Source organism: Botryllus schlosseri, chromosome 6 (assembly GCF_051294905.1).
Source record: "Botryllus schlosseri isolate E-star chromosome 6, Bs_hap1, whole genome shotgun sequence".
Lineage (NCBI taxonomy): Eukaryota > Metazoa > Chordata > Ascidiacea > Stolidobranchia > Styelidae > Botryllus > Botryllus schlosseri.
Window position 1 is genome coordinate 30,498,304 of NC_137241.1, and position 15,807 is coordinate 30,514,110.

Below are 15,807 nucleotides of genomic sequence, written 5' to 3' on the forward strand. Positions count from 1 at the left end.
GACCACATTGATCAGAAGAAAATCCGTGATCAGTTGAATCATTTCGGATCAGCAATATAAACAGTAAAAATTGAACTTTTCCCGCATGGAAAATTTGAATAAAATTAAATACCGGTTGTTTCGTGCTATGATAGCCTTTATAAAGGCCATGGTGCTATATAGACCCAAACTGGAAGGCGAAAGTCGTACGATGTGCGCTATTCTTTGTAAATAAGGCGGGAGATAGCGAAATGGTGCTAGCACTGCTAGCCAGCCTTCAGGATTACTGACCACGACTTAACATCGACCTCGCCCTCCGCCAGAGGTGGTCAAAGTAGTCAAGAAAGCTACTCAAGTAGAAGTAGAAGTAGCGACGAAAAAAAATCTACTCAAGTACGAGTAGAAGTACTTTTTCCATAAGCAACCTAAAATTACTTGAAGTAGAATGGACTGACTTTAAATCTACTCAAGTAAGTAAGTATATAGTTGTAAGAACGATCCTAATTCGTTCACATGGGTCGTCAAAAGGCGCATGGGAAAGATGCATACCAGGAGGTATCCAATTTTCGACAGCATAAGCATTCATCCGCATTATGGGATGAAAATGATAGTATTGATATGGAAATGCGATACTATAATCCTCTGTTTTCTCGGACAGCACATTTTAGAAAATATCAAGGTATGGCGCCCTCCCCCATTTAATAAGGCCCGTAGTTTAGTCGAGAGCAATACGGAGAAGATGTATAAGATACGGTGTAAACACTTTGCGCGATTAGTAACCGTTAATAAATAAAAACAAAATGGACCGTGAAAATGCCATATTGTGTAGCTTTATTTCCGGAAATTAAAGGCACTACTGCTCTTGCTTTTATACTTCAACATGTATGTTATCCAGACAAAAGAACTGATATTAATTAGAACTCAAAGTATATGAGACTGGGAATTGAAAGTGAATTATAAATACTACTTCTAAAAGCGGAGCATGTATTTCATGTCTTTAGTCCAGAAAGTTTCAAAGGTGGTATGCTAAAACAGATCTAACAAAAGTAGAGTCTCCATTTCCAGATTAGGACATGCCATGGATTAGACATGCTAGATTACGATATGATAAGTAAATGCTAGATTGCGAAAAAACAGTTTCAAACGTTATCATGAGCCATATGCTGTGATGAATTATTTCAGATGGACATAGGGCGACAATGTGGTGAGAACGGAACCTCGCCAACCCGATACTTAAACTATATTCACTGATACTTTCGTGAAATGGTACTGGGTACTCCGTATCCACTGCGCACGAAGCGCGACGAGAATTCTGGGCTTTACTCAACTTTTATGAAAATTAAATGTTGATACTCAGTGAAAACAGCCCCGAAATTTCTCCGCCTATCATCCTGATTGGAAGATCGAACTACTTCTACTTGACAAACTGAAAATAGCGAAAAGTAAGTAAGTAGATCACAAAATATTACCATGTAGAAGTAGCGAAAATCAGACCTACTTGAGTAAGTACCAGAAGTAGAGGAAAACTACTTAAGGACTTCGAAAAAGTAGAAGTAATTCGTTACTGACCACCTCCACCCTCCGCCACATGCCATCTTATTTTGTCGCTTGCGTCTTATATTCTCTGCATTACTTTTCATTCAGTGTGCATGCCTCTTCTTTACTTCGCCTAGACCAGTGGTTCTCAACCTGGGGGGCGCGCCCCCCTTGGGGGGGGGGCGTGAAAGCTCTGAAGGGGGGCGCGAAGAAGCGGTCAGCAGAAATAAATCTTCGTGCTCTACGCGATTTACGTCCAATGCACGCGTGTTTCTCTATTTCCCAATTTCATATTTTTAATTCTCTCATCCACATTCATAACATTCCATGCCATCAAACAATCTGTTGGGGTTGCAAGCATCCCGGTTGGATTTTGTGATATGACGATAAGGTGGGTGTCTGATCTTAAAGGCTCCAAGTCGTTTCGATACCTTCCTATCTTTTCATTTTTTGAAAAATAATAATCGTTGGGTTATATAATTTTTATCTAAACAAGTTACGCACAATGGACAATGCGATAAATACACAATGCGATGTCATGAACAGATAGGAGGATGTCGAACGACACACATCAGTAGCGATCCTTTACCCTAACATCCACGTCGGCCTTATAGAGTGCCCGATACCACAGTTCTTTTCGATGTTGATCTTGTTCTTTTAAGCCGCGCGGCCCTCTCTACTAGTTCTTTCCATTCTTTGTGAGTGCTTTCTTTCATCGGGTCTTTTTCTGGGCCTTTTTGTCGCCGCAAGAACGCAAGAACGGCGACAGCGGAGAAAGAGGAGCCCAGATGAACCTCCGATGAACTGCCGGATCCTCCAGCTTAGTGGTCACTTATCGCTACCACTACGCCGTGTCCCCCGCCGCCATTGTATCGCAGTCTTGTGATGTTTTGAAACGATGAAAATGTTAATTAACCTGCGATTGATTGACGGTGAGCGCCGGCGCCATCCAAGCAGGCGGACTGGCTTCGATCCCTGCCGTCGAAGGTTATTCTGGGCTCCTCGTCCCCCGTGTCGCTGTTCTTACGGCGACAAGAAAGCCCAGAAAGAAGACCCGATAAAGAAAGAAAAAGAGCAAGAAATAGCTTCTAAAAGTAACCGACGAAGAAGGAATAACATCGAAGAAGACTGTGACATCGGGCACTAGGTCGAGGTGGATGCAAGTTCAATAAGTGGCCCCAAAAGGATGGTCGTTCGGTATCCACTTATCTGTTCATTACATCGCATGGTGTGTCTTGTATATCGCATTATACATTGTGTGTGTGTCTTGGGCAGATGGGAATAGAATCTGTACATTGATTGATATTAAACTTAGCTATCGACTAGAGATGTACGGATCATGGATTTTCGGGATCCGGATCCAATCCTGTTCGACGAAATAGAATCCTGATCCAATCCGGATCCTGTTTCAGTCCGTAATGTCAAGATCCGGATCCAAAAAAATCCTGCGTGAGGTTGAATAAATGAGCAATCACCATCTATTGTCCCTGTCGTCGATATTTTTTTCAATTCCACCTCGACAAAGCATTGGAGTTTGCTATTAAGGATCAGGGATATCCCTATTAAGGATTTTTCGAAATTAGGGTGCAATTCTTAAGCCAGGTGAGTTCAAGTTCATGCAAAACATCGAAGTAATCAAACAGAAAGTCACTTTAATGTACTAAAAATTTAGAATTCTGCCCTGATCCGGCATTCGGGCAAAATATGAGTCAGGATCCGATCCTGTTTGAGAAAAAACTTGCCGGATTCCTGTCCGGGTGGAATCCCAAATCCTGATCCTGTCAGTGTTGGGATCAAGTCACTACCTGCGAGTCAAAAGTCATTTCGAGTCATTGCACTTTTTGACTCGAGTCAAGTCAAGTCAATCGATTTTCGAAGGTGACTTGAGTCAAGTCAAGTCACTCGATTTTTGGAATTGACTCGAGTCAAGTCGAGTCAAGTCAAGTCACGAGTCAAGTCAAAATTCAAGTCAAGCAGCCTTTTCAAAGAATGAGGCATGATTACGTCATTGCATTTTGCTAACTGTATGAAATACAGATTGAGTGGTCATTGATTTTGAACCGATGAACGATTATAAAGGTAAATAATACATGCAAAAAGGCGCTGTATCGCTCATAACGTAAGCTATTGCATAGCCTCGGCTTATAGTTACCAGCCAAAAAGAGAGAATTGAGAATAGGGAAAGAATTGATAAGATGCACTACATTACCCACCTACATGTTCATTGTTCATAAGATACAATTCGGGCCTGTGCCAAATGGTCGAGGAGTATACAAACTATATATTCGATTTCAATTTCAATAAAACAAGAGGTTTAGTTAAAGTACGAACAGAGAACAGAAATGTGTATCTTGCTATTAGACCAGTGGTTCCCAACGTGGGCGATATCGCCCCCCAGGGGGCGATTTGTCGGTCCAGGGGGGCGAAAATAGCCAAGGGGGCGATAGGGGGGCGAAAATGGACGAAGGGGGCGATAGGGGGGCGATGGCGCGTTGAAATGGCTATATTGGCGTCCATGACCGTAACTGCCACACCCAAACCCCCAATTGGGATGGGTGGCCAGCGCTCGAAGGGGGCCCACAATTTTTTCGTGAACTAACAATAATTATAGAGTATTATTTTGGAAATTTGGGCAACTTTTTCAAAAAAATTTCGCGCTGCGCGCCATTTCGTGGTCACGTATTTCTTGTTTAGGCTATGGGATACCATTCCTCCAAGAAATAATACGCATGAGTTATAGAAATGGGCATCTCGGCGTCAGCCATTATCACACCATGACGCACCAAGACATATGAAGTTTCAGGTCATGTAAAATGCGACTCCGAGAAGTGTGCCAGAACGAGAAAACCTTGGCGGAAAAGGACTGCCTTTATGCCTTTATGCTGACCGACTTCGATTTATATACGATATACATATATATTTAATTGTCCATAGGCACCTAAATGGCCGGCGCCAAATGTTACTGTCCTGGCAATCAGAACCCCACAAAAAATTAATTGCCAGTGCAGAAATACCAAGTTGAAATCGTGTGCGTCTTTTAGTTTAGTACGTATGAGCGATTTGAATATCTTATGACATAGCAGACAGGCCACGAAATGTCATTACATAACGAAATCATTATACCCACGGGTTCGCCCGAATGTGTTCAATTATTATTTCCGGGCCCTACATTTTCCAAGACACCTCACTCAGCTTTACCGGTTAATCTGAATACATGAGCAAAGAGAGGATAAAAATTGACAGCAATATATATATATGCAATTCCCGATCATATTGACCGATTCAATTATGAATCATAGAAATTTTTCGCGCTTAGCGCGGATTAGGCCCGCTGACTAAAGAGTCCAACAATTTGTGCTGAGCAGTAGCGGTAAAGAGGTATCGGGGGAGTTGGGTCTGAGGGGTGCAGAAGTTTGCTTTATCACCCTGTGGAGGAGGGGGTCAAGACCAACGTATTGGGGGGGGGGGGGCTGACAAGGTGCTGTTACGGTCCTTTTGGAATCAAGTCGGAAAAATCACCTTTTTTGTTAGTCAACTCACCAAAATTGTGCTGGAAAAGTGTAATTTCGAGGTAGAGCCGAAAAGTTAACCCTTTTTCTTAGTCAACTCGCCGGTGATTTCAGTCTGTATGCCCATTTTTCGGTTCCCAATATTTGGGGGGCGATTATCGGTGTGGAGTTTGAAAAGGGGGCGATGAGTCGAAAAAGGTTGGGAACCACTGTATTAGACTATACTTTACTAGCCTGCTAGTTTACGACAACGTAAGCTAGAAGCTTCGATCACTTCGTTTGTGGCCAATTCATTAGCGAGAGAACAATGGAGGCTCAGGGAAACGCACGATCATTGAATGATTGGTCGCTCTCACGGGTTAAACCAGCGTTTCCAGAAGAATCCAAACATATGCAAGATACAGTTATTTTTATCGACACCGATTACTTGATGACTTGAAATTGACTCGTGAATTTTGCTCCGAGTCACGAGTCAATCCACTTTTCTGATACACCGAGTCAAGTCAAGTCATTTTTGCAAAGTGACTGGAGTCAAGTCAAGTCATACGAAAAAGGTGACTCAAGTCTGACTCGAGTCATCCAACACTGGATCCGGTACCTCTCTACTATCGACACATGCGTCGTTCATTTTCATCACTAGTCGTCTTATCTTATCCTTTATTTCTTTCCATCCAGTGCACGTGTCTCTTCTTTACCTAGGTTCAGGCGGTTGTCTGATTTCAAACTCCAAGTCGTTTCGACACCTTCCTATCATTTCATTGTGTTGCAATCTTGTGGAGTTTTTAAATAATAAAGTTATCAATAATAGTTACTGATACTGAACAGGATTGTGGTCACTTTAGCTCATGATCTAATCTGTAACCGAACGTGGGACTGGTAAGTTTTCCAAGAATTCCAAGTTTAAATAAGGATCGTACATGGACAAGCTTAAACAAGCAAAACATATATAGTCACTTTAGTCAGTCAGTAATCAGAAAGAAGAAAAAAATGTTAAAAGGGTCCGAAAAAAGTAGAGCATGACACACCATAATATTCGATAAGTTTCGCGACAAAATATAAACAAAACAGTTGCTCATGAAGTCATAGAGCGACAGACGGAAAACAAACAGGATGTTTGTCACCTCGGCTGCTACGAATTGGGCGGAGTCCCCCGAAAGTACCATGATCTCATAACGCGAATTGCAGCATCACAAAAACATTGCAACCGCATTCTTGTTATGGTTGTGTGCGACACAAGGTGACGATGCATGTACGCACGATGACGACACCATCAGGATATATTGTTCGTATCCAATATCTAATCTCACGGTCACTTTCCCAAGGAAATTGCGTTAGATACTAAATCTTTGATGCGGTATTTGTGTAAACAAACCATGATGTCTATATACCAGCGCAGAACTCCTCTGCAAATCATTTGAGAGACGGTACCGACGTGTGTGGAGCAAATTAGACAAAATCGCAATCGCGCGAATCAAGAGTTAGTGTTTGATGCGAAATCTGAAAACCTCTCAGTAGGACTCAATTTCCTATAGGAAACCTCATCTTGCGCTTGTTAACTCACATCTCTGTTCTAAAACAAATTTGGATAACTATAAATAATTCTAATTGTTTACTTTTACTAATTAGAGGGAAAGGGATGGCGTGAACGTGAGGTTCACGTTCGCGTTCTATGTGTAAACCTCAGAAATTTAGTGGTTCACGTTCACAAACGAGCCTTGGTAGGCTCTGCACTGTGAACCTTTTTCATGTAGTCAATTTATCACGTCATTATTATTACATCTTTGCATTATTACATTCTTTGCATTTCAAATTCAGACCACTCCATGCAACGCGTTGGCAGCATAAAAAATCAACACTAAACGAGCATACACCTTGCCAATCTCAAAATTCTGACTTGCTTTGTTACAAAGGCTTATTGCTCGAAATATTCAGTTTTCCGTTTGTGAATATTTAGCGACTCTGTAGTGAGTTTGACCAGCAATAACACCACATCAAAAAGGATATACAGTAGCCTATAAAAATAGTTGGCAAATGATGCTTATTCAATCAATCATTGAAATAGAGATAAAAAGAATACGATCTAATTTGTGAAATGTTTCTGTTCTCCAATTTCAATTATAATCTAATTTCTAGTTATCCTGAAAATATTACAAAAGAACTGTTTCGTGTGAAAGGAGCCACGCTCGTTGTTTGAGAATGAACTGTGATCTGATACGAACCGAACTTGATCTTAGTTGCATTTCTTTTTTATTCGTAATTGAATTCAATGTCCAAGTTTTTGCAAATTCAGTAATGCTGAATGCAATCTAATATGGAAAAATGTGTAGCAATAATTCAAATTCCAATCGATTTCGAAAATAAGAAAACACTCCGTTGTCAACTACATGTTATAGGTAACACCATCGGGAGTAACGAGTATGATACGACTGACAGTGATCCTGAGCTTGATAGTATGCTCAGTTGCCCAGCAACGTCGCGACGTATGCACGCAAGTCCAACTGATGTCTCAATATTGCTCGAGTCAGGGAGGAAACGAAACAGGACGTGTCGCTACGGTCGACATTTTGGAAGAACGAATGAAAGGTTTGGTTTCTATGCTGGCCAGACATGCAGGCAAGTGGACAGAGTATATTTATATATATTTTATTTTCCAGAAATCGAATCCGAACTCCGTCGAACGCTCGGCGCACCTCCTCCGGTCAACTACTCCTTCGTAGAGGAAGTTCTCAGCGCAAGATTTAAAGGTGCGACACATTTTAATTATACTAATATTAGCATAAAATATAATAATATAATATTAATAGTAATATATATTAATAAAATAAAATGATCATAGTTTTGTCCTTTCAAAAACACCACAAGGTTGCGACACAGTGAAAAGAGAGGAAATGTAGATTTTGAAAGAACTGGATTTGGTTACTACGACCTGATCATGTAGATTTAGGATAATTTCGAAAATGAATTTATATTTTGACATATGTAGCCTGATTTATCGTGACTTTGCATTTTGATGCGACTTTTTAATCGAATTTCAGCATTTACTATTGGCACTTGGATTTAAACATTCAGACAAACTTAATTCTGAATTTGAACCTCAACTCGGATGTAAATCCTAAATCCGGATTGGAAATTAATTCATCTCATGTCTGGTGGTCGAATTGATTTTCGTCACAATTCCCAAATCATCTCCGTCGCGCCTTTAGAGACAGTGGCGTAGGAGCATGCTGCCGCCCTTGACTTTCATTGAAAATACCGCCCAAATTTGGAAATAATTTCAATCTTTTCAATTATATTCATTGGAAATCTTGTTGTGTTGACTAAAAAAAGTCATCTCCTTACATTTTGCCGCCCGCTTGCAATTCGCCGTCCATGGCGCAGAGCCTTAAGTGCCAGGTGGCTGTTACGCCACTGCTTAGAAAGCGTCTTGGATTTCCCTCAAACTGAAGTTCAAATTTACTTCTTTCGTTTCAGGAGTGGAGGAACGCGTCATAGCTCGTTTAGGAGAGCCACCCGTGGTCAATTACTCCGCTATCGAAGAGGATATCTCCACAAGGTTCCAACGTTAGTTACGCTCTTTTCAACTCCGCGTTTCAGCATGAAATCTTGTTGATTTGCTACTCGGCACTGTCTCAAATTTATGTAAAAGCTTCGAAAATTTCCGTGATCGTAACTGAAATGCAGATTTTGACAACTTGAAAATTCGATAGTTGTCTAATTAGAGTTATAGGCAGGGTTGCCATCGCCATGGACATAAAATAAGGACACTCGAAAAAATAGATCAGCATTGAAAAAGCGTTTTGTACATACTTCATATTTCTACGATCCGTGGCATATCACATTCCAGACTTTTTGCCAGAAACAATCTGCTTCAACAACTCTTGATTTTAAAAAGTGCTTCATGGATCTCACGACAGCTCAGGTCTAGGTTTACCTCTATTTGTAGCTGGGATGTGACTGTCATTTCACTAAATCTGTTCCATTCCTTGGTCCCCTTCGCCGAAACCAGAGAGAACACTACTTTACTTTAACACTACACTATAAGGACAGAGAGACTTCTTGTGACTTCAATTGTTACGGCCCCCCTTGCTACATTGGCTTTATTTTGAATCTGGATTACGCATCCAACTTCAGCTACGCAACCGCGGCATATTATTAAAGCCGGCTCCAAAATAAACAAATTTGCAGTTCAGTTTTTACAACCTGTGGTTTAAATCCACGCATCAACATTCAAAAGTATAGGGTTCATGTTTTCAATTCGAAACAACTTTTCGTGGGACGCTCAGAATAGCGCCGCGGGACGCACTTTGCCCAGGTCTGATGTAATCGGTATCTCGTCAGGGTTATGATTGCGGCATCGTATTGAGAATCTCGACTCGCAACAAGTGTTTTCTGATTATATCGACGGCGTGTCTGATGAGGTCGCGTGGATTCGCCTATAATTACTAATTACTAGTTACAAATTACTGGGGCGTTTGAGCATTTTGTACGAGGTGACCCTGACCACCACCTCGTGAATATAGTGACTAAAAGGGCTGTTCAAAAATAACTTTTTCTTCTGGATTCCAGCCATTCAAGCATTAAATTGTCAGGTTACCCTGAAAAAAGCTGCTCACCAAATTTGGTTCAATTCTATCAAGTATAAGGCTCCGCAGATCCAATCAAAATTTTTAATTTATAATGAAAAATTAAAAAAAAAATTCAAATTTTTCTGTCGACCCCACGAAATTGTTGAGCTGTCTTCAAAGACGATGCAAAACAAATTGGAGCCAATTCCAACTAGTAGAAGCGGAGTTATCGAAGTTTTTCGTTGATAATTCTCGGATTATCCTTGATCGGTGATAATCCGAGGATTATCAATAAAAACCTCAAATATATCCGCTTCTACTAGTTGGAATTGACTCAAATTTGTTTTGCATCGTCTTTGAAGACAGCTCAACAATTTCGTGGGATCGACAGAAAAATTTGAATTTTTTTTAAAATTTTTCATTATAAATTAAAAATTTTAATTGGATCTGCGGAGCCTTATACTTGATAGAATTGAACCAAATTTGATGAGCAGCGTTTTTCAGGGTAACCTGACAATTTAATGCCTGAATGGCTGGAATCCAGAAGAAAAAGTTATTTTTGAACAGCCCTATGACTATAGGTGGCGCACATAGCCTTGCAAGTTGGTGCCTATGCTACCGTATACTTTCTAAAATGACGTCCGCTGCGATAGCTTTATAGACTAGCCTACAGTGTTGGGATCAAGTCACTACCTTCGAGTCACGAGTCATTTCGAGTCATTGCACATTTTGACTCGAGTCAAGTCAAGTCAATGGATTTCCAAAGGTGACTCGAGTCAAGTCAAGTCACTCGATTTTTGGAGGTGACTCGAGTCAAGTCGAGTCAAGTCAAGTCAAGTCAAGTCACGAGTCAAGTCACAATTCAAGTCAAGTTGCCTTTTCGAAGTATGGGGCATGATAACGTCATTGCATTTTGCTAGCTGTCTGAAATACAGATTGGGTGGTCATTGATTTTGAACCGATGAACGAATATAGAGTTAAATATGCACGTAAGAAGGCGCTATCGCTCACATATACATAGAACTGCTAAACCACAGTTTATAGTTAACAGACAAAATAGCGAATAAATGCGAATTGATAGGAAGCAAAACATTACCCATTTGCAAATCGATATGATACAATTCGACTCTGCTCCAATGGCTGAGGACAATATAAGCTATATTCGAACTCAATTTCAATAAAACAAAAAGTTTGGTTAAGGTAAAAACAGAGAATAATTACTTTACTATACTAGTTTACGACAACGTAAGCTGTAAGCTTCGATCACTTCGTTTGCGATCAATTTATTTGTGAGGGAACAATGGAGGCTCAGTAACATGCACGATCATTAAATGATTGGTCGCTCTCACGGTTACACCAGCGTTTCGCAAACAATCCGAACATATGCAGGATTCAGTGATTTTTATCGACATCGATTACTTGATGACTTGAAATTGACTCGTAAATTTTGCTCCGAGTCACGAGTCAATCCATATTTCTGATACGCCAAGTCAAGTCAAGTCAAGTCATTTTAGCAAAGTGACTCGAGTCAAGTCAAGTCATTCGAAAAAGGTGACTCGAGTCTGACTCGAGTCAAGTCATGACTCGAGTCATCCCAACACTGCTAGCCTACAGCTGAAACTGCTATACCACTCACTGTCCTAGCTATCTCACCAGTTGGAAGTCAAATCTTGTGCTGATCGAGTGATTAAAAACTGTTATCGGGACGCATAAAGCTGGGAAATGTTGCCCGCGATGATTAGTCGAGGTGTTCCAAGTTTTCAATAAAGGGGCGTTATCTGTTACGTCATAATGCGAAAACGCGTTATTGGCTGTCAGTTGTCAATTTGTTGAATGAAACAGCAGCCTGGCTGATGACGATACAGCCACTGTAATACGTAGAATTATCATCAGCGGGAAATGAAAGTCGTGTTCAATTAGTGCGGCACAGCTAAGAAACGGAATAAAGAATATTGATATCGCTCTACAATGTTGGGTACATAATTTCGTTGATTGTTTAGTGAAGCCATTACCGAGGTGACTATCTGCACGGTCATTATCGGAGATATTTGCGCGTAGGAATGGTGCGCAGGGTACGCAGTATTTATGGATAACTAGTTATCTATAGTTTGTTCCGGTTTGCTAGATCATGAGATTAAAAGTAACTTGATACGCTGCGATCAATCGGTTTCCTTAATCCTGGGTTGATAAATACTGACGGACGCGATAATCGACTTCATTGCTAATCCAACTTTATTATCTCCGCCCTAATTCTAATCTGATTTGAAAAACATTGCTTATCAATCATTCTAATTCTAGTCCAATTTGGAAAAACTGAATATTTTCTAGCTGTTTAACTGAACTCTTGTTGTTTTCCGTTCAGGTTTGGAGGCTCTCGTAAACTCGGACGAAGGCCTTGTCGATTACTCTCGGATTTTCAACTCTGTGGACGAAAGATTCTCAGGTCAGTTTTATGATGTTATCCGGTTGTTGGTGAGATCACTGCATCCGTTGCATTGCTGACAGCCATCAGGTCGTACGTGGACGCCAAGTTCGCCCGGCTTGTCAACGACACTGAAGCTTACAAGAGAGCGGTTGAGTCACAAAACAGACAGATGAGTAGGAAACAAACTTTTGAATAATACCTTCATATTGAAATAAACCCGAATATTTTCGATTATCAGCCGTAAATGTGTTATTCAATTATATACTGAAGTTCTTTATCTATGCAAGATGCTTTTCTAGGGTTGTAATGACTCGGGTCATGGTTCGACCTGAGTCGCAATTTTTGGTAAACTCGAGTCATTTTCAGAGGTGGTAAACGTAGTCACCGTCGCTACTCAAGTATAGAAGTAGGAGTAACGCCGTAGATTGCTAGTCAAGTAAAAGTAGAAGTACTAATTTCTAAGTAAGTAAAAAGTTAGTATTTTAGGACTAGTTTTGAGTAATAGCCTATACTGAAAACTGTGAAGCAGAAATAGTCTGAAATCATGACCACTTGAGGAAGTAGTGTAAAAAGTAAAACCTTACTTAAGTACTTCCTTAGTGACCATATTTGGCTAAGAATGAGACAAATGAGTATATTATGAATGCGACGGGCTCGTTTTAAAAACGGTTTTAACATGACTCTAACCCAAGACTGAACCGCAGTGAACATATGTAACTTGAACTCGGGAGTCGGGCGAGGTTGAGTTGTGACTTGGTTACAGCCCTGGTCTCTTTAAAAACAAAACTAGTGATTGAGATTACAAGCAGCTGATTTCTTTTGTAGATATTTCCGACTGCCGTCAAATCCGATTGGAAGACGCGAAACTGTGCAACGCAACAGGCGGGGTGTTCGACATATACAGGGAGATGAAACGATACGAGGTCTTTTGCGACTCGTACACGGACGGCGGGGGTTGGACGGTGAGCTCACTCGGATAAAGTCTTTATTTTCATCCAACCGTAATCCATAACAAACCGATTTTTGAGCCGACACCGATAATTCGATATTCAAAATATACGGCATCTAACTTAAGGCGCATTTTCAAAACCTAACATCATTTACTTGAACAGCTTTATAGCCATCGCTATGCTTGGACATAAAATAAACCATGCAGAGAGGCGACATCTGGACATGTATATGAAATAGATCAATATTCCCAGTTCATCAGTCGCAGATTATAGTTCATGACCCCCTATACTACCATGTTGCGAAGTCACGAAAATTGCCGTGATTTTTTTACCGATAATGGCCGATACCAATAATTCTGTCAATGTGTGATATCGACCCGATATTATCCGAACCGCATATCGCAATCGGATAATCAGATCATACCCGCATAAAACAAGGACACTGTCTTACGATTTGGTTGTAAGGAATGTCACTTTAAAAAAGAAGAGAAATTAAATGATGGAATCAATGTCAGGGCGAGGTGGACTATTGCTATAAATATGAGTTGCTGACGATTACCCCTGACGAGTGTCAGCCGAAAATATTCGGGTTCATTTCAATATGAATATACTATTCAATTGTATAAATATGACTAAATGAGAGTATTTTAAAACTATGTTGAGGTAATAAGTTTCAATCAATAGGTGCTGATTAGTCGTAGTTAGGTTGCTATTAGGTGGGGGCAAGTAAGTGTCTACCTTTGACGCAGGTTTTCCAACGTCGGATGGACGGCTCTCTTAATTTCAACCGAACTTGGAACGAATACGTTAACGGATTCGGAGAGCGACATCGCGAATTCTGGCTCGGTGGGAATTCGATCTTACAGCTATTATAATTCCTATAATTCTATCTTATCTCCTAAAATTCTTACAATTAGGACTTAGCTCTTGTAATTCGATCTTTGCTCTTATAATTCTCAAAATTTGATCTTAGCTCTTTCTTGAAATTCGATTTTAATTCTTATAATAATATTTTAGAATTCGATCTAAACAGCAGCTTTACTGACATCTGCAGGTCTCCAAAACATTCACGAACTACTGCAAGGGGGAACCCACGAACTCCGGATTGATTTGATGGACAGCTCCGGCAGAGTCCGGTTTGCCAAATATCAGTGAGCCCTCCTCCCGGAGTTGTGTTTCTTGATATTTTTCCTAACGCAGACCTCTGAATTTCTTTGTGTGTTTGTGCGGACCCTCTATCTTTGAATTTTGGGAAGATGCCAACAAAAAGGTCATCACTTGCTCCCAGTCCGAACAATTATCTCATATTGCTATCTGGTTGTCTGAGAAGCTGTATGATGACTGACTAAAAATGGGTTATGAATTTCGCTTGAGTTGCTGTAGTGGTAAGCATAAATAATTAGGTGGCGAGATAGCGCATGTGGTATACTCCGCGGCTGCAACACCAATGGGTTGCGGGTTCGAGTCCGCCCGAGGTCGACTTCAGAATTCCTATACCTCAGAGTTGGAGGTTTATCTAGGCTCCTCCTCGCCCCCTCAGCCGCGTAAGAGGTGTCCTGCAAAAATCCAAGAAGTGGGCCGTGCTACAAGTCGACAGTTGCGGAATGAAAATGAAGAATATCGGCCTGGTGTATAGGACCATATAGTAGTCGACAAACATCATGAATACCACAAAAAAAGCTATCCAGGGACTATGTCAACATTATAAGGATAGATGTTATACAGGACAATGTAGTTTTATTGTTGTAGTTGTAACATTGACCTTGCGCCGGTGATTCGACTTGACTCGAGTCAATTTCTTAAGTACCAAAATGATTCGACTCGAATTGAGTCAATTTGCGCATTGACTCGACTTGACTCGAGTCATTGCGCATGACTCGGCCAAGTCACGACTCGATGGACGGCCGAGACGGGCATTTCATTGTAACTTCGAAAAATATAGTAAAGTTCCACATGATTGGTATTGCGTCTATCAGTACTCGTACACCAAAATCAGGGCTAGAAATTGTTAAGAATGATGAAAATTAACACCTAAGCAGAGTTGTAAAAATTGGGCGGAACATGACTTGAACCGAAAACTGAACAGTGAACACAGTGAATTGGACTCGGGTCTTAGCACCATTACTCGTCATCACATTGTGGAACCCTGTGACGTGGTTCAACCCTGGCAGTGACCCCCCTATGTGTTTCAGAATCTTCTACGTGGCTGGCAAATCGCGCGACTATAATCTTCTGCTGCAATCCTTCTCTGGCGACATCGGCGACCACCTCGCCTCTGGCCGGCCCTTTTCGACCATCGACCGAGACCGCGACTCTTGGAGCCGAAATTGCGCCGAGACCACGTTGGGAGGATGGTGGTTCACCAATTGCGGCCATTCCTGGTTGAACGGCAACTACGACAGCACTAATTTGTACTGGTACCGATTTCCAAACCTTGTCAGATCTGAGATGAAATTCAGGCGTTTGGTCGACTAAATGTTGGGACGTGATTGTAAACTCGGATATAGTTCATTTTATCATATATTTTCGTCGATTCGAAATATGACATGATTGTGATCCGATCGGCGACGAATTTCTGGCGAATCAAGAAAATGCCTCTTCAACTACTTCGTAATATTACCACCAGTTTTCGTTGAAATACTTTTGCTTTCTTTATACTTGGATACGACACATAAATAGAAAGCCTGAAAAGCTTATTTCTCAAAAAATGATTTCGTGTCTTTTCGAAATCGCATTTGCGAAATACAGCGCGTTTTTTGAACTGCAATGCATTTGCTGATAAGAGGCAGACTTGGACAATAAGATAATTCTAGTTGTTTAATTAGACTATTTATAGCGAAATG

At 40.9% G+C, this 15,807-nt stretch overlaps 1 protein-coding gene across 1 annotated transcript; it reads left to right on the forward strand.

The window, feature by feature from the left end:
• The first annotated feature begins 7,333 nt into the window (after nt 1–7,333).
• Nucleotides 7,334–15,567, forward strand: LOC145442082 (tenascin-like). Its single transcript, XM_080320076.1, has 9 exons — nt 7,334–7,607; nt 7,679–7,768; nt 8,496–8,585; nt 11,952–12,032; nt 12,095–12,187; nt 12,840–12,976; nt 13,714–13,810; nt 14,019–14,115; nt 15,157–15,567. Exons 1-9 carry the CDS (start codon nt 7,442–7,444, stop codon nt 15,437–15,439), a joined length of 1,134 nt encoding a protein of 377 aa, XP_080176202.1. The 5' UTR covers nt 7,334–7,441; the 3' UTR covers nt 15,440–15,567.
• Nucleotides 15,568–15,807: the final 240 nt, after the last annotated feature.